At 45.4% G+C, this 18,706-nt stretch overlaps 1 protein-coding gene across 4 annotated transcripts in view; it reads left to right on the forward strand.

Moving 5' to 3' along the window:
* The window catches only part of Myh11 (myosin heavy chain 11), a 101,223-nt gene that overhangs the window by 33,298 nt on the left and 49,219 nt on the right, over positions 1-18,706 (forward strand). For 2 of the 4 annotated variants that reach the window (XM_055597684.1, XM_055597686.1), the window contains exons 4-9: positions 2,999-3,026; positions 8,241-8,343; positions 10,086-10,106; positions 11,868-11,960; positions 14,055-14,118; positions 14,735-14,833. In XM_055597684.1, the coding sequence (XP_055453659.1) occupies positions 2,999-3,026; positions 8,241-8,343; positions 10,086-10,106; positions 11,868-11,960; positions 14,055-14,118; positions 14,735-14,833 (408 nt within the window). The remainder of the gene's footprint in view (positions 1-2,998; positions 3,027-8,240; positions 8,344-10,085; positions 10,107-11,867; positions 11,961-14,054; positions 14,119-14,734; positions 14,834-18,706) is intronic. The other 2 variants (XM_055597685.1, XM_055597687.1) reach the window with 1 other exon arrangement.

The raw sequence follows: 18,706 nt of genomic DNA on the forward strand, positions 1-18,706 counted from the left end.
TTGTGAAAGGAATAAAATAGTAATATATACTGCAATTCAGATAACCCTTCCAAACATGGTGCATGAAAGAAGCCAGGCATGGAAGGAAGTGCCATGTGTCTCACCTGGTGAAATACCCAGAACAGGTGAACATGTGCACATAGATGAACAGAAAAATAGGTTGTCAAGGGTTAGTGGAAATGGTTGATGGGTAGTGATGGCCTAATGGGTATTAGGTTTTATTGGGGAGTGACAGCATGTTCTAGAACTAGATATAGGTGGTGCTCATATGATCATAAGTTGTAAATATCCTAAGTGAGCTCATTCATGTCATGTGAATTTCACATCCATGAATAACAGAAGGACCTGAGTGGACAAAAAATTGTGTGCTGGGGCAGAAGGCCTTGTTTCCTCTTCTAAAAAAATCGTGAATTACATTTATCGATTTTGTGTTTGTGCACTAGCATGTGTATAGGTCAAAGGACAGTGCTTGTGGGAGTCAATTCTTTCCTTCCACCATGTTGATCCCAAGGCTACCTAAGTCTTCAGGTTTGACCACATGAAATTTTTTACCCACGGAACCATCTCACCATCCCCTGGCTCTTTCAAAGACTGGTTCAGAAAGGAAATGGAAAGTCTCAGCCATGGAAAGTTCAGGCAAGTTCCTTGGGGTCAGGCTGACTGCTGACCCAAAGGAGCACTTCTTTTGCCCACAGCTGTGCTTCCCACGCTTGTGTTTCCGATGGGAACATCTTGGGCCAGAGAGCTGCCAATGGCCCACAGCACAGAGCTGCTCCTCCTGGGAGGCCTGGGAGCCTCTGACCCTATAAATCTCTCCTACTTAGGGACTAGCTATTGCTAGGTTGCTGAGAAATCCTGGCTCCTTCCCCAGGTCAGATGGAAGAAGAGAGCCCATGGTCTGCAGTGTCCAAGTCTTTCCTTAAAATAATGGAGGTCAGGGCTGGGGACACAGCTCAGAGAGCAAAGTGCCTGCCTAACATGCATGAGGCCTCCATCCCCAGTGCTGCATAAATGGTGAGTTCTGGAGACCTGTAATCACAGAACTGAGGAGGTAGAAACAAAAAGGATCAGACATTCAAAGTTATCCTAGGCTACACAGTGATCTTGAGGTTAACCTGGGCTACATGAGACCCTATCAGGGAATCAGGCTTCAGAGACATCCTTGTTGCCTGGGATCTAGTCACAGGGCACTGGTTCCTCCAGCCCTCACCTCAATCAGTTAGTGTGTATTGGACATCTTTTCTTTTTTCTTCCTTCCTTCCTTTTCTTTTCCTCCTTTCTTCTCTCCCTTTCTTTCTCTTTCCTCCCTTTCTGTTTTCTCTTTCTTTTCTTTCCCTATCTCTCCCCTTTTCTTTCTTTAAGATAGAGTTTCCCTGTGTAGCCCTAGCTGGCCTAGTACACACTGTGTAGCCAAGGATGATCTTGAATTTCTGATTTCCTGCTTGCATTATTCATGTATGTATCTTCCCATGTCTCCTCTGATTTGTCTGTCAGTCCATCTCTCCTCTGATCCACTTAAAACAAATAACAGAGCATTCAAACATCTGCTGGGCACTGGAGGTACAGTTTCCTTACAGACCATGGGCTCTGTGGTGAAGTGAGGCTGAGGGCCATGAAGCAAGGACTAGATGGGAGAGGTGCTACTTCTGGCATTGCCCATCAGACATGGCATTCTGGTGTCTCTGTTCTTGTCTGGTGGTTGGAATAATGGTCACTGTTCCCATGTCCCTCATAGGTGAGGACCTGGCTGGCCTTCTGGGGCAGTTTCTGAGTAGAAAGCTGTTAATTATGCCTGTTTGATCTTTGATTGAATGATGTCCACTATATCAGAGGATGGGGTATCTCTGGTATCATCAGGCACTAACCTGTTACCTTCCAGAGAGAAAGACCCTACCTAAGAGCTTACAGATGTGTGGAAACCCTGGCATAGGTTGGAGGAGTCAGAGTGACAGAAACCAAGGGCTTGGAGTAAAGCAAGGCCAGCCAGAAGGGCAAAAGGGCTAATGTGCTACATTAGCCCTGACTAAGTGCAAATTCTCAGTCAGAAGATCCAGTCAGCTAAGAATATTCTTATACCTCCCTGGGAATAAAAGGAACCACTACAAGGCTTCTGTCTTAGGGTGACTATTGCTGTAAGAAAACATCATAACCAAAAGGACTTGGGGAGGAAAGGGTTTATTTATGTATGCTTCCATGTCACTAAAGAAAGTCAGGGCAGAAATTCCTATCAGGAGCTGATGCAGAGACCATGGAGGAGTGCTGCTTACTAGCTTCTCTCCAGGGCTTTCTCAGCCTGCTTGCTTATAGAACCTAAGACCACCAGCCTAGGGATGGCGCCACCCACAATGAACTGGGCCCTCCAATACCAATTATTAATTTTTTAAAAAAATGTCTTACAGCCGGATTTTATGGAGGAATTTTCTCAATTGAGGTTCCCTCCTTTCAGATGACTCTAGTTTGGGTCAAGTTGACATAAAAATAGCTAGCACAGCTTTTTAAGATGACAGGAGTGACATAGGGACAGATCTAAAACCAACCAAACCAACCCTGCATAAATATGCACTGGTGTTCACAACCAGGGCTGTTCACTACAACACATCTCAGCTGGTGGAGCTGACACAAAAGCTAAAATACGTAGCCCGGACCTCAGAGCAGAGACCTAGAGCTCCAAGCATACCTGGTAAGCCTGCATCCAGAGCATTCCCAGGCTATAACCTAATCAGATGAGGCTCTGGGAGGACTCTAGAGCGGCGGAAACTGGAGGTCTGCATACCACCCCCACCCCCAGCGCATCAGGCCTTTCTCAGAGGCCACCTAGGGGACTGTCGTTGTTCTGTGGTTTCACTTTGGCCTCCTGTGTCCTGGGCATCCGGTATAGCTGGCTGGACCTCTAGTCTGGTCAGCAAGTGAGAGCTTGAGAATAGAGCCTGGCTTGGGCCAGATCCAGACCCTTAGATATAGGGTTCAGTCTAATTTACAGTCTGTTTTCTCTCTGCAGATCGTGAGGATCAGTCCATTCTGTGCACGTAAGTGAGACTGTTCTTCCGTTGTTGTCTATTGAAGCCAAAGATCACCAGGGTGAGATCTGGAATGTGTTCACAGTTGCTCAGCTCTGCCCCTAGCACAGGATACAGCACACTTGAATGCTTAAGGATGCTGGTGCCATTCTATTTTTAATTTTTAAAAAATTTATTGTGCATATGTGTGTGTGGGTGCACAAGTGCTATGGTACACATTGAGGTTAGAGAACAATTTGCAGTAGTCATTTCTCTCCAACCATGTAGGTCCTGGAGATCAAACGCAAGTCACCAGGATTGACAGCAGATGCCTTTACCCGCTGAGTCAGCTCACCAACACTGGAACACAATGTCTGGCATAACTAACTGGAAACAGAGATGTACTGATGTTGTGCTCATGGTTTCAGAGGGTTTGGTTCATAGTTATTCAACCCCAAGTACTTTGGGCAGAACATCATGGTAGTTGGAGGGAGGGGGAGGTTTTTCACTTCCTTTATTTATTTTTTACATTTATTTGTGTAAGTGTGTGCGTGTGTGTGTGTGTGTGTGTGTGTGTGTGTGTGTGTGTAACCACACACATATGAAGAGAGGTGGGGAGAGAGAGACAGACAGACAGAATAAGAGACTAACAACAGAGGAAGGTTTCAGGACTAGGGATCCTCTGAGGGATTGGGAAGTAGGAAGCTTATATTATTAGAGCAATAAACATGTTCAACCAGGGAGCCCAGAGGCCCTGTATTTTTTAAACAGAGTTTTATTGAAACACATCTGCAACTCACTTGTTTACACAGCTGCTTTCACACTAAGGTGGCCATGCCAAGTAGGCATGAGGACACATGGCCTACTATCCCAATTTGCTTTTTATTGCTGTGATGAAACACCATAACCAAAAGCAATGTGGGGGAAAAGGGGCTTGTTTCGTTTATATCACAGGCCACATCATAGTCTATCACCCAAGAAAATTAGGGCAGGAACCCAAGACAGAGACTGAAGCAGGCAGAGACCATAGATTAGCACATGGCCTGCTCAGCTTGCTTCCTTGTAATCCAGGACCACCTGTCCAGGTTTGGAGCCACCTGCAATGGGCTGGGCCCTTCTACATAAATTGCTACTTAAGGCAAATCTTGAGCAGGCATTTTTCCTAATTAAGAGTCCTTCTTCTGGCACTAGAGAGATGGCTCAGAGGTTAAAAGCACTAGCTGTTATTCCAGAGATCCTGAGTTCAATTCCCAACAACCACATGGTGGCTCACAACTATCTGTAATGAGATCTGGTGCTTCTTCTGCCATATAGGTATACATGCAGCCACAACATTGTATACATCCTAAATAAATAAATAAATAAATAAATAAATAAATAAATAAATAAATCCTAAAAAAACAAAACCAAAAAAAAAGAGTCCTTCCTTCCTGGACATGTCTGTCAAATTGACAGAAACCAACCAGGACACCCATAAATCCTGAAATGCTTGCTGTCCAGCACAGAAGTGGCTTGCCTACTCCACACCTAAACAGGGGGAAATATGGTGGGGCTTATGGGTCAGTGCAAGGACCGATGGTGGAGATTATGGTACTGACAGAACATACAAGTGTAAAAGTAGAAGTAGCTGTGAGAGGAAAAGTGTCTATGATTTTGTCCAGTAACCATTCTGAGTGTCATGTTCTCTTGTATGACCCTCACAGTGGTCATGTGGAATATTTGACATATACCCATTTTGTAGGTAAGGAAGCAGAGGAGATTAAGTGACTTACTATAGGCCATGTAGGTGACTGGTGGAGCAGGTATTTGAACTCGGGCTGTCTGGCCCAGGAGCTCCCTGTGCCATTAAGCTAATGAGGACTATAGGGAATGAACACCGTGAGTCACAGATAATATTCAAAATGCATGGTGCCTAACTAGACTTTGCAGGATGTGTAGGAGTTGGACACCAATACCAGAGGGTACAGCCAGCTTACAGTAGGGTGCGACTTAGAAGGAGCTCAGAGCATACAGCCAATTGGCTTCTTTTTGAGGCCAGCAATGGGCTGTAATAAGCTTTTAATGGTGTTCAACTCAGAGAGGTAGGACTACCCAATAGTATTTAAATTATACAAATGAGAATATACAGTTATACAACAAGATGTCATTAAGAATTTTCAGAATTTTCCATCAATACAGGGGTCTTCTCAGAGTTATCTCCATGAGACTGTGCAGGTCACACATGCCAAGGAAATGAACACAGCTGTGGGGTCATGACAAGCCCAGGGGGTCCTGTTTAGCTAAGACAGAACTAGGAATCGGGTGCAAGTTCCTCAGATCAGGGCAGGTATTTGAATAGGGACAGCACTGTCACCTGGAGTTCCAGGGTCAGAAAAGTAGAGATAGGCGTGTCTCTGGAGCATCCCAGAACCTGCCAACTTCAAATGCCTGGAGCCTATGACTTGAGTGTGTTTGTTCACAAGGCTGCCTAAGACAAATTATTTTTATCAGGAAACTTGGAAATAGTTGTGTCTAGAGGACCACAGGAGAGAAAAGGGTTCCTAGAGTGTGTGGCTGTTGATGTCCCCACTTTTGTCAGGAGCAAAGACCAAAGCCCAGATAGGAAAGGGTGAAATGGTAGGAAGTAGGCCTACGGTCAGACACTGATGTGGCAATCGCAAAGTCTATGTTCAGAATTCAGAATTTTCCCTCCTGTCCCTGACCAGGATCCATCTCCTTCTATTGAAAGGGAAATCTATCCACTATTTTGACATTAGCTCAACTGAAGTAATTTATACTATGGTGTACAAGTATTGTTCTTTGATCCTTGCTTTCAGTTTCAGAGTCCAAATCTGAGATGTCCCTCTCTCATTTATCAGGAGGTAGAAGAATATAGGTTGTCTTATTATTTGGACCAAAGTTAAAATTTCATGCCTCCTCCATTTTCTGGAGTACTTGGAATTGGAGCGGTTTACTTCAATGTCTCTAAGCCTCAGTTTCTCTAAGACAGTGATAAGAATAATCATAAAGTTCCTCCATTAGATAGTTAGGGAGATGAAAGGAACAGAAGGCCTGGTACAAGTGGCAGAGCAAGTGCTTGATAAACCCTAAGGCCCTGCCTGCCCTTTGTCTGGCACTAGAGTGTCAATTCCTTTCTGTACTCCTGTGACAAAATACCCATCAAAAATAACTCACAAGCAACTCACGGAAGCAAGGGTCTTCTGTGACTAGAAGCAAGAGTCTTCTGTGACTCCCAGTGTGAGGCATTGCCAGTGGGGGGACAGCATAGAGTGAGAGGCAGCTGTTCACACTGTACCCAAGGTCAGGAAGCAAATAGGTGAATGCTACTGATTGGCCCACTTCTTTTCATGCCACCCAGGACCCCCAACCACATTCAGTGTGAGTCTTCTTCCCACCTTATTTAGCCCAATCTAGAAACTTCCTTACTGGCTTGTCCAGATGCTTGTGTCCTAGGTGAGTCTAGATCCTGTCAACAATTAATATTATTAGAGAACAGAGCCTGTGTGGTAGAAAAGGGAGAGTGTGGATGGCATTGAAATCAAGGACCAAACTTAATGTGCCCTTGCCCTGCTGTGTGATCTAGAACAGGTTGCTTACCCATTCTGGGCTAGATGACTGGTCACACTGGTCACACCACTGTGACCGTGCAGTCCGTCATGGCAGCTGCAGTGGATTAGTCCCTGGCAGTGGGAACCTGTACCATCATTTCTCACCTGATGCCATTGAAGTAGAAGGCTTGAGCTGGAAGGTGCCGGGTGATAATTCTCAAAGACAGGCCTCCAATGACTTGCCTCCTCAGGCCTTGCCTCCCCACATAGTACCACCAGTTAGGGACTATGTTCAGACACATTGCCTATGAGGAACAGTTCTCAAACTGTGATGGGTTTAGGGAACAGGAAGCTGGTATGAAGCATTGTTTCTGGACAGTGAACACTTTGGGACCAGGCCAGGTACTCAGATCGAGTGGGGACTCTTTCTTTTCTCTTTTCAGCGTGAGAAGTCACTGAGACATGCTTGGCAGAGAAAGTTAATCACTTTTTTTCTATTTAGAAAGGAGAGCAGAGCTCTGCTCAGCCAGGTCACTGGCTCAGGCCAAAGAACCCCAAGCTGGCCTTTACATTTAAATTTTTAAATTTTTAAAAATTTAAAAAAAATTAAAAAAAAAATCTCATATCATAAAATATGAGGTAAATAAAACATTCAAGCAAAGAACAGAAAAATAAACAACAACAAAAAAAGTCTGTGTGGAAGACAATGTGGAAGGAAAGTTAGCAGAGACCCTTTCTTCTCAGCAGACATGGAGAATCAGAGGTGGTACTGGAGCTTATGAGTGGAGAAGCCTTTCTGCAGTGAGCTCTGGTGGCTCAAGACAACATGCTCTAGAAAGTCTTCTCAGTAGGCCAACAGTACCCCGCCAGTGGGAGCTATCAGCTAGACCCACCTTAACATAAATTATTCCAACAAAGGAAACATTTTGGTACTTGCCTGAGATTATCAGCGAGCTGCCTAATATTCAACAAATTCTGCTGAGAATGGAGGGGCTTGCTTCTGCTCAGGGACTCATGGGATAAGACATTGTTTTTTCTAGGGTTTATCCTTGGGCTCTGTTTATCTGAAAGGTACACATTCTTCCTTGGAGCCTCTTTCTTGTATCTTTTGGGTCCAATTTGCTGGCAATGTCTCTCAACAGATAATGCCAAATAAACTGGAATTTGAATGTTTAGAGCAGAACTCAGGTTCTCCTCCTCTCTTCTGGGTTCTTCCTTGCAGTATTTCTAGAGGTGTACACTGGCTTGTAGGCCTGTGTACTTGGGTTCATTTGCTGGGGTAAAAAACCCAAGGTCAAAGCTGGAAAGATGTCTCAGTGAGTAAGGTGTTTGCTGTGCAAGCATGAGGACCTGAGTTCAGATCTACAGGACCCATGTTAAAAAAGAAAAATTGGGCAGAGTAATGAGCCTGTAACCTCAGCAATGGGGAAACAGACAGGCAGATCCTTGGGGTTCACCGCCCAGCCAGCCTAGCCTAATTGATGAGTTCCAGCCAGAGAGAGATTTTTGTTTTTGTTTCTTTTTTAATTTTTTAAAGGTGCATAATACCTGAGGTTGACCTCTGGCCTTGTGTACCTGCACACAGTCAGTTAATGTGCCTTCCAAGAGGAGCATCAGTTTCCCCACCCTGGGAGTAACAATGATGACCATGAGGGTGCTGCCTGGCTTGTAGGGTCACCATATTCATGTCTTTCAGAGGTGAGTCTGGAGCTGGAAAGACAGAGAACACGAAGAAAGTCATCCAATATCTGGCTGTTGTAGCATCCTCCCACAAGGGCAAGAAAGACAGCAGTATCACGGTAAGTAACAAGCACTGTCACCAAGGCTACTCAGGCCTTGGCAGACTCAGGAGTGAACAGAACACCCCAGTGAGAACTCAGCCTGTGCTATTAGGGTTGGTCCCCTGGGTGGAACTGGCTGGCTCTGAGGACTTCCTTTCCCTAGCATGGATATATGGTCTCAGAGTCTGAGGACTAAGCCTTCTCCACTGAGATCTGACATGAACATTTCTTAGCAGTGGCCTTGTTATCACTGTGATCACATTTCTTGTTGTGGGGATGCCTATGAACTCTAATACTCCTGGCCCCTGGCCTCTGTCCCTATATACTGCAGCATATTTGGAGCCAGCAAATATGCCCCATATACTGTCATATGTTCCTAGGGATAGGACTCAGTCTCAAGCTGGAATGACACCATGTCCCACTCCCAGGGGACAAAGATGCTGAGGTCACTCACATGGGTCCCTGGTCCACTATTGGCTGACCCTCTTGCTATGAGCCAGGCACCACAAAATAAGGTCCTACAAGGAGATGCATTTATATTGATGGCTCTGCTAGTATAAACAAAGGATTTTTTAAAAAGCCCCACATGTCCCATACTGTCCCAGTGGGAGGAGGGTTTACAAGGAAAAGTAGAGAAAGTTTTTAGAAACTTTTCTTGCTTCCCTTCCTTTCTTCCTCATCTGTTCCCTCTGGGACCCTGGGTCCTTTCAGTTCCTTTATATGGTTGCTGAGAACAAGATGGTGAGAAAAGCTTCTTCCACCCTGCACTTTGCTTTCTGTCTTTAGGGGTAGCAGACTGGCACAGTGGCCAGTGAGCCTGGAGCGATCGGGGACTTGGGATGGGTACTGGTTATAGCCTGGGAACCTTTTCCCCTTAAACAAGCCCAAAAGCAGACGAGCCTGTTAGGGTTATGTATAGGGACCACCGGCTTAAGTGTGGCAGAGAGAATCCTGCTTCTCCCCCACCTCGCCTTTTTCTATATAGTGAAAACAAGACCTAGTAGTTATGATGATTCAGTTTTGTGAGGGATGGATACTCTCCCTGAATATGCAGACACATTTCTTCCCCTACCAGATCAGAGGCCAGTGTGATGGCTGGGGCTTACTTGGTAGAATGTGTGCCTATTAGGCACAAAGCCCTGGGCTCATCCCCAGCACTCCATAAACTGGATGTGATGGTGCACGCCTGTATCAAACACTTGGGAAGTGAAGGCAGGAGAATCTGAAATTCAAGTTCATCTTCAGCTATCTAATAAGTCTGAGACTAGCCTAGGATTCAGTCAAAAAAGGGAGGGAGGAAGACAGGGAGGTAGAGAGGTAGGGAGGAAGGAAAGAACAGTGGGAAGGAAGAAAGGAGAAAGGGAGGAAGGGAGGGAGAGAGGGAAAAAAAAGGAGTGAGGAAGACATCCACCAAGACTCCAACAATTAGGAACCATGAGATGTGTGGGTATCTAAGAAAGTAATGGCCATTTGTGATCTCAGAACTCAGGAACTGAGGCAGGAAGATCATGAGTTCAAAGCTAGTCTCACTATATGGTCTCAAAAGGAAGGAAGGGATCAAGGGAGGGAGGGAAGAGAGGAAGAAAGGAGAGACTTGAAAGAGCAGCAGAGTACAAGGGTAGGAGCTTATCATAGTGGACTAGAGCTGGTAGCCATGACAGTGAGGAGGAGCCCAGCCCAGGGCTCCCACTATGGGGTGGGCCTTGGATGTGAAGGCGAAAGCACTGACCTCTGTTTCATACCGTGCTGTCCCACTGCAGCAAGGCCCATCTCTTGCCTACGTGAGTAACAGAGTTTTCCTGGTGTGATGGGAGGCACCGAGTGGATTAAGACCTGCATGCATCTGTTGCACCCACGGGCCCCTAGGATTCGGGAACAGGGCAGACTCCTGAGTTCTTGGCCCCAGGCCAATAGAGGCACAAAAATATCATGGCGTGCATGGGTGGGGTTTGGGGGTTGGAGAGTAATGCCAGAGTACAGAGTGGGGCATGTTAGTGGTCCAAGGGCCTTCTGCCAGAATCCTCAACATTGCACTCCAGCCTGGATGGATTGCCCCAGTTCAGAATAAACTCCTTCATCCCTTCCCACAATGAGCCCACCATCAGTCTCCAAACACACTGGAAGGACCATCACATGTGTTGAGCATCTTAGGACCATCAGGCTCCAGGGTGGCCCTGGCTTGGTCAGTAGGAAACCCAGCCAAGGCAAAGCTACCCTTCCCTGCCTTTCTGCCCCAGCTCTGTCCCCTGCACCTGTGTGTCTTTGTGCATGTGTGTGTCATGTGTGACTCCTCTGCATGCCAGTTGCCTCACCAAAGACATTGGAGACGTTCTTGGGTTTGTGATGCACTAGCTTTGGTGGCTTGAGAAGGCCCCACCTTTGCCACACACAACCTGCTCCCGCATGGACCTTTGTGTATGTCAGCTGGACTCCTATGCAGAGCTTGTGGCACATGGGTCCCAGCCTAGAAGAGACCTCCCCCCCAAAGTGTTCCATGTCACCTAGCCTGTTATAGGAAGATGCTGGGCCACAGTACTTAGTCTCATACAAGGAACAGGATGTTATTTAACATAGGCTATGTAATCTTTGCCCGGTCACTTAACGGCTCTGGGCCACAGTCTTATCAAGCAACAGATGAGGTTTCTATGTTCAAAGCTCCCCTCGAAAGACCTTTTAATGTGCCTGTTAGAAGCCCCTTTCCAGAAGGGGGTGGAGAGCTTTGGATCACAAGTCTGCACAGGTATATGCAATTACTCTTGAGTTTTTTCCTACTAGCCAGGGAAAGTGGATGACTCTTCTTGCTAATTTCTCCAGTGGGCCAGGTCCACTTGGGCCTGGGCTTCCATGGAGGCAAGGCCTTCTGTATCTTAATTTGCAAGCTGCATTGCAGGGGGATGTCCAGGCCAGCAGCAGCTGCTGCATTCTATGGCTTGGCATCTCTTTGCTTTCCTGGCATAGCTTGCTTTGTTGGCCCTTTTCCTTGCCACCATTAATCACATGATTGCATTTGCATACAGGAGTCTTACAGCTGCACGCAGTCTCAGCTGTATTTAATCTGCTAGACAGAGCTCCTGTAGCTTCGAGGCTTCATTCTGTAGCTGCTTAAAAGGATTTCTGGTGGGGTTGGAGCCTCCCAAAATTTCTTTCATAGAAATGAAATCATCAGAAGTCTAGACCTGCCCAATGAAATGCTGCAACTTTTAAACAATTACACTTACGCAGTTGGGAAGGTTGTAATGGCTTAGCTTGAAGAGGCAGCTGATCACACCTGAACTGTGGTATCAGGACGGCAGGCTGTACACCGCACACTCTTAGGGGCATTCCAGCATTGTGTGATGTAATGACCTTTGCTCTGGGAGACAGTCTTTCTAAAGCGCAGATGTCTTCTCTGTCAGAAAGCCTTCTGAATAGATTTACATCTGGATGTGAATGTTGGGGTCTAGGAGCGTCTGAGGACAGGACAGAGCCTATGGCTAAAGGACAGAGTTTTGTGTCAGGCCTTAGACTGTGTTCCACCATAACTAGATATGAATGAATTTTAGGGGGAGCTGGAAAAGCAGCTTCTACAGGCGAACCCAATCCTGGAGGCTTTCGGCAATGCAAAAACTGTCAAGAACGACAACTCTTCTCGCTTTGTAAGTAACAGAGCCATATAGGCTTTTCTGGGACTGATGTGGGCATCCCAATGTCACATATCCCCCAAGAGCACAGATTGAGGAGGCCTGTGACTAAAGGACTAGAGACAGTGAAGGACAACCACATTTGTTCCCTGTCCTTCTGTCTCAAGGGCTCCTGTCCTCACTCAATAATCACTGTGCATCCATTCTCAGTTAGGCATTTCACATCTGTGGTTTATCTAATTAACATTTACAGAGCACCTACTACATATCAGACACATTCAATATTCATTCATTCATTCAACATAGATGAATTAAGTGCCTACTCTGTAACACCTACATCTGTCCTTTTCCAAATACTGACTACTACAGAACTACCTACTGCATACAGTCATTCTGGTGAACACTTTTACATAGACCATTCCCCTATTTTGTCATTTGTTGAGTTGTTTTTATTAAGTACAAATTATATAGCTGGTGCTGACCTAGGCACCAAGAATCACAGTGACTAATCCTGATTTGGCTCCAAAACACAAGAAGGAGACCTGCTTTGGGGACCACCAGTCAGTTAGGCGGGAGGTGCCACTGTCCCGTGTACATTTTCCAAGGTTCCAAGGTTGTCTCCTTTCTTGTTTATGACTTACGGGTTGGAGGATGCAGAGGAAGTGTGGTAGAAACCACAACAGATCAGAATTGTCTTAATGTACAAAGAGGCCTGCATCAGGCAATCTACTTAGTGAGAAAAACTGAGGAAAGAGTGCCTGTTAAACAGAGTAGAAACAACGCTGTTTCAGACCTCTACCTCTCTGGGACAGGGTCTATGGAAAGGTCCCTGAAGGGAGATATAGAAAAGGCTCAGTGGTTAAGAGCACTTGATGCTCTTGCAGAAGTTTAGAGTTCAGTTCCCAGAACCCACATGGCAGCTCACAACTGCCAGTAACTACAGCTCCACGGAATCCAATGTCTTCTTCAAGCCACCATGGGCGCCCATAAAGACTTCACACATAGACACACACACATAATTGAAAACAAAATTAATCACAAAAAGTAAAGATCCCCAAATATGTGTTTTCCTGACAATGTAAAAGTTCCCTCTGGGCATCACTTGTGCTGGCCTAAGTGCCACAAGGCCTGTTTCCATCACAGCTACTCATGCAAGGGCCCTTATCTCTCACAGCATATCTCAGATACATATAAAGCATCTTGATATCCTCCCTCTAATATGAACAAGAAACAAAACCATTCAGATCTAGGCATGGTGGTGCATGCCTGTAATCCCAGCACTCGGGAGGCTCAGGCAAGATAATTGTGAATTCAAGGCCAGTCTGAGCTACATAGCAAGACCCTGACTTATTCGTAATACAAGTGTGGAGCCTGGGGCAGAGTGGCTCAGTGTTGAGCTCTTGCTTAGCATATGTGAGGCCAGGGCTTCCATTTACAGCATTAGCAGGAGCTCAGATAGCTCATTTAGTAAAGTGCTTGCCCTGCAAACACAAGGACCTAAACTCATAAAAAGCAAGACATGGTGGCATGTGCTTGTAGTCACAACACTGAGGAATCAGAAACAGAAGAATCGCTAGGGTCGGCTGAGTGGCCAGCCTAGCCTGCTTGGAGAGTTCCAAGCTAGCAAGAGACTGTCTAAACAAACAAGATGGATAGTGCCTGAGAAATAATACATGAAGTTGTCCCCTGACATGTGTATCCAACCCCTACCCACCCCACCTCTGCCACCACCACACACACATGCACAAAAAGCATTTCAGCCACTCAATTGCTTAGGCCAAAGCAGCCTAGACCACTTGATGTGAAAAACTTGTGACAGACAGCACCTCTGAAAAGCAATGTCATGCCATGCCACTTAACATATGTCAGCCACAGTTTCCCTACCCCTTGAGGACAGCCATTGAGGACTTAGTTGTTTCTTGAGACAAATGATGTTCCCTGCATAGGTTTGGCAGGCCTCGAGATCCCAGCTCAGATCCTAGTTGCTGTGGTCCAGCAGAACTGAAATTCTGATTGTTCTTCTACCCTCACTGGCCCCCCTGACACTTCCCTGTGGTATGGAGTCTATGCTGAGCCTGGCTGCACATCAACTTGTTCTCCTCTTGGCAGGGCAAGTTCATTCGCATCAACTTCGATGTCACTGGTTACATTGTGGGTGCCAACATTGAAACATGTATCCTTTGCTGAGTTGGGGCCTCATAAGGGTGAGGAGCCCAGGACAAACACAGAACTCCCTCCCTCTATGCAGGCTCTTGAGTTCCTTCTGAAATAATCCTTCTTGTGCTACTGTGTGGTACTACTGTGTGGTAGGGTTACATGTAAACCTTCAACGCCTGTGTTGGATTCTTGATTGATCTCTCTCCCTGGGCCTGGTTACCCAACCTCTCTGGGCTTTGTGTGTTAGACAGAGATGATGTCAGGAGATGTCTGAATAACAAATAAAATTAATTTGCTTCATTTTTATAGCACTGTGCTGGGATAAAGTCAGGGCCAGATTGGCACCATCTGTCATGTGGCCTTTATCACCTTCACTTTGCTGAGTCTTACCCAAGGCCAAACCTTAAGGAGTTCATTTGAGATCAGTTGCCCTATACAGGCACACAAATCAGAAATAGAGACCAACTCTGCCAACTCTTGGGTCCCTTATAACTTTTCAGGGATCCTTCCAGGGATCTTGCAGCAGCTGGCTTGACAGGGTAGGTTAGTGGTTAGGTTTTGGCAGCTGACTTCCTGAGCTGTGAGCTGAATCCCTGAGCTGGCCCCAGAGCCCTTAACTCCTCCCCAACCAGATCTTCTGGAAAAATCACGAGCAATTCGACAGGCCAGGGACGAGAGAACATTCCACATCTTTTACTATCTGATCGCTGGAGCCAAGGAAAAGATGAAAAGTGAGTGTCTGCCCTGTGATGGGTTCAAGGGTCAGTGACTGGGAAAGCTCTGGTGCTGGGGGAGGCAGGTACAAAATTCCTCACCTCTTTTGGTGCACAAGGGTGGCCTTTATTTAGTTATCATCACCAGCTCTATGATATGGTAGCTGGCTATTAGTCACACATTAGAACATTAACTGTTCAGGTCCAGTTACAGTCTGTGCCTTTAAAGGATGACAATAACCTGGATGCCTGTTTTGACAACCTGCCAGGTGCTGGGTAGGGTGGCACATTCCTTTAATTCCAGCACTCAAGAGGCAGAGACCAGGAGACCTTTATGGGTTTGAAGTCAGCTTGGTCTACATAGTAAATTCTAGGCCAACCACAGCTACATAGTAAGACCTTGCCTTAAAAAATACCTTCAAGTATATTTAGTTGCTGGCTTTGGTTTGGTTTTGAGATCAGCTTTTACATTGTAGTCTAGTGGCCCAGAAACTGTGTATCCCAATATAGTCTTGAATTTGTAATCCTTCTGCCTCAGCCTCTCAAGTGCTGAGCTTATTACGCATGGGCTCTCAAACCCAGGCTTTTATATTTTGATTCTAGAAAGAATTTAGAGGTGTAGTAAATTCAAGACTTTCCATTATACAAGTCTTGGTGGTGTTTTGTTTTGAGACAGGGTCTCATGTGGCCGAGGCTAGCCTCAAACTCACTATATAGCCTAGGCTGACCTTAAACTCCTGATTGTCCTGCTCCACCTTCCACTGTGACCACTGGCATGTACAATCTCCCTTGTTCCCTCCCTCCCTCTCTCCATTCTTTCTTTTGACTCTGGGGATGGACTTTGCATACACCAGGCAAGTCCTGTCCTGCAAGTTGACTTATACCCCAGCCAAACAGACTTTTTCTTTAAAAAGCCAAATAGCTACTGTCTACATAGATTCTTCTGCTCAGTTCTACCATTGTGCAAAAACAGCCACAGCAAATCATAAACTAACAGGGTGGGTTTGTTTCAATAAAACTTTATATTTACAAGAACATAAAGCATGCTTGAAGTTTGTCAGCTTCTACTGTAAATTATTTTTATGTTTTTCATATTTCAGGTAAGAAATAAGCTGCTCTGGCCATGTAGGAATAAAATTATTTTTTTCAACATAATATTTTTATTTATTATTTGGGGATTTCACACAATCTACTCCAATCACAGTCCTCCCAGGTCCACCCCCACCGTTGTGCCCTCCCCCCCCAAAAAAGAAGAAAAATGAAGAAATACACCAAGTCTAATTTGTGTTGCCCTTGGAGCATAGTCAAACTTCCAGTGGCAAACCCCTTAAAGAAAACTGAGTCCTTCCCTACCACCTCAGCTCCTACCAGAAGCCATCAACTATAAAGAGCTACTTTATAGCTCTTCGGCATTGCTATCATAATTTTTAAGGTCTCTCTTCAATGGTTTTCTGTCTAGACTATGGGGCTTTTTTGGGGAGTGGGGAGCAAGGTGTCACAGAAGCCTCACAGTTAAGGAATCAAACACTTAAAAGAATATCAAAATTATAGCCAGAAAAGGGAAACATCCATTGGTGAATACAGTGGTTAGTGGAATTCTATAATTAAGGTTAGGATTATGTTAGAAAACTGATGGCAACAACACAGACTTGGTTTCCATAAGGTTTTTTGTATGTATGTATATACATATGTGTTATTAAAAAAAAGCATGGGTCTGGTCAACTGATCTTCTATGCCAGAGGTTTATTAAGTGGGTATGGAGGGAGTGGGAGAACAGGACATGGGGAAAGAGAAAAAAAGGGGAATGGGGCACAGAGAGAGAGAGAGAGAGAAAGTAAGAGAGTGAGAAAGAGTAAGAGTGTAAGAGAGAGACCACGTGTCGGGGTTGGCCTTCCAGGTGTGGCCACCTGGCCAGCGACACATGATGACATCATAAGTTGCTGGGTAACCCAGGAGCAGGTTGTGTTCCAAAATACTAACAGTATGTATGTGTATTTGTTTTTTGTTTTTTGTTTTTTGTTGTTGTTGTTGTTTGTTTGCCCCACAGTTAGTTATTCTGGTTAAAAAGAGTAGCAAAAAGGCCTGGGTGTAAAGCACTCCTGTTATTTTAACAGGTGGAAGCAGGATAGCAAGGTCAAGTCCAGCATGGGCTACATAGTGGGACCCTGGAGGAGGGAGGGAGAGAGGAGAGAGGAAGGGGAAGAGAAAGAGAAGAAGGAAAGGAAGATAGAAGGAAGGAAAAGAAAATGAAAGAGAAAGGAAAGGAAATTATGCAAAGGATGTGATCAGCCCAGTCATGACTGCATTTTTCACAGCCCTTCAGTTCATTGTTCTTGAAGTGGCATTCTGGAGCACCTGCTGTTATATGGATAAAGGATGAGTACGCAGTTCACAGTTGGAGCCCTACTGGGCTTGCAGAGCTGTTTACCCTCCTTTTCTTTGGATTCCAGCTGCATTTTGCTCCTTGCTCTGTAGCAAGCTTACCCACAGCTGGGCCAGGGGCAGCTGGGTCAGGAACAGGGGAGACTCTAGGGCCAATTGTTTTGCTTTGCTTTGCTGCATCAGGATCTCACTAAGTAGCCTAGGCTGGTCTGAAATTCATAGCAATCCCCCTGCCTCTGCCTCTGAAGTATTGAGATTACAGGCATGCACTGCCACACCCAGCCTTATTTTTTATTGATGACAGGGCTGGAAAAAAGGAAAGTTTGAGAGGTTGAAAGACCGGGGAATCTCTCCAAATCATAGATAATGGTGCGGTTGGCAAAGACCCAAGTCCTTGTGATTAGTCCCGTGTTTCTCTGAACTAAGAAGCTTGAGTTCATCCAACCTCGGGTTTGTCAATAGCTTTCAGGTGACCTGACCCATAAACGACCTTGGCTTAAAAAAGAAAAGTGTCTCCCTGATGTCACTTCAAAGTATCTCTAATTGGCATAGAGAGGAACAGATGTGTTAGAAGGGTAGCAATAAGAAAAGGAAGGAAGGAAGGATGGAAGGAAGGAAGGAAGGAGGGAGGGAGGGAGGGAGGGAAGAAAAAGAAAGAAAGAAAGAGCGAGAGAAAGAAAGAAAGAAAGAAAGAAAGAAAGAAAGAAAGAAAGAAAGAGAAAGAAAGAAAGAAAAGCCTGTAAACGGAGAGGATGAAAAATGAACAGCCTTAAAGGAAATAGAGCAGCTGAGTGTAATTTTGTGGAGTCATAAAGATGGCACACTGGATAAAGCATTTTTTTGTACAAGTTTGAGGATCTGAGTTCCAGATCTGCTGAACCCATATAAAGGCTGGGAGTACATAGTGACCTGCCTATAATCCCAACACTCACAGAGTAGAGACAGGTGATCCTTAGACTAGCTAGTCTAGCTGAATTTGTGAGCTCTGGGCTCGGTGAGAGAGCCTGCCTCAAAGAATAAGATGTGTGTGAGGAGGGGGTGATTAAGAAAAACTTGATGTCAACCTCAGGCCTCTATATGCACAGTCACACTCATACACTTGCACACACGTGTACAGTCACACTCACACACATACACACACATGTGCACACACACTTCCATACACATGAGAACACATGTGTACAATATAAATACAGAGAAAGAAAGAATGACTTTTTACAAAATTGACTTTTTTTTCTTGAGACACTTGCTAAATTTCCTTCACATAACCTCCCAGCTACAAAGATATACAAGATTCCACCAAAGTTCACTCTGGGAAAGCAATGAGTTCATTGGGCTTCCTTAGGTAAGGGGTCATGTTCAGGAGTATGAGTGCTTTTCTCTTCCTCCCCCCACTCAACAGGCCACCCCTGGAATAACAGTCCCTCTTTCAAGACATGTGCAGTGGGGCACATTCGTAATCCCAGCACTTGGGGAGGCGGAGGCAGAAGCAAGCAGATCTCTATGAGT

The sequence above is a fragment of the Psammomys obesus genome, unplaced genomic scaffold, assembly GCF_907164565.1.
Source record: "Psammomys obesus unplaced genomic scaffold, mPsaObe1.curated_primary_1811, whole genome shotgun sequence".
Taxonomy (NCBI): domain Eukaryota; kingdom Metazoa; phylum Chordata; class Mammalia; order Rodentia; family Muridae; genus Psammomys; species Psammomys obesus.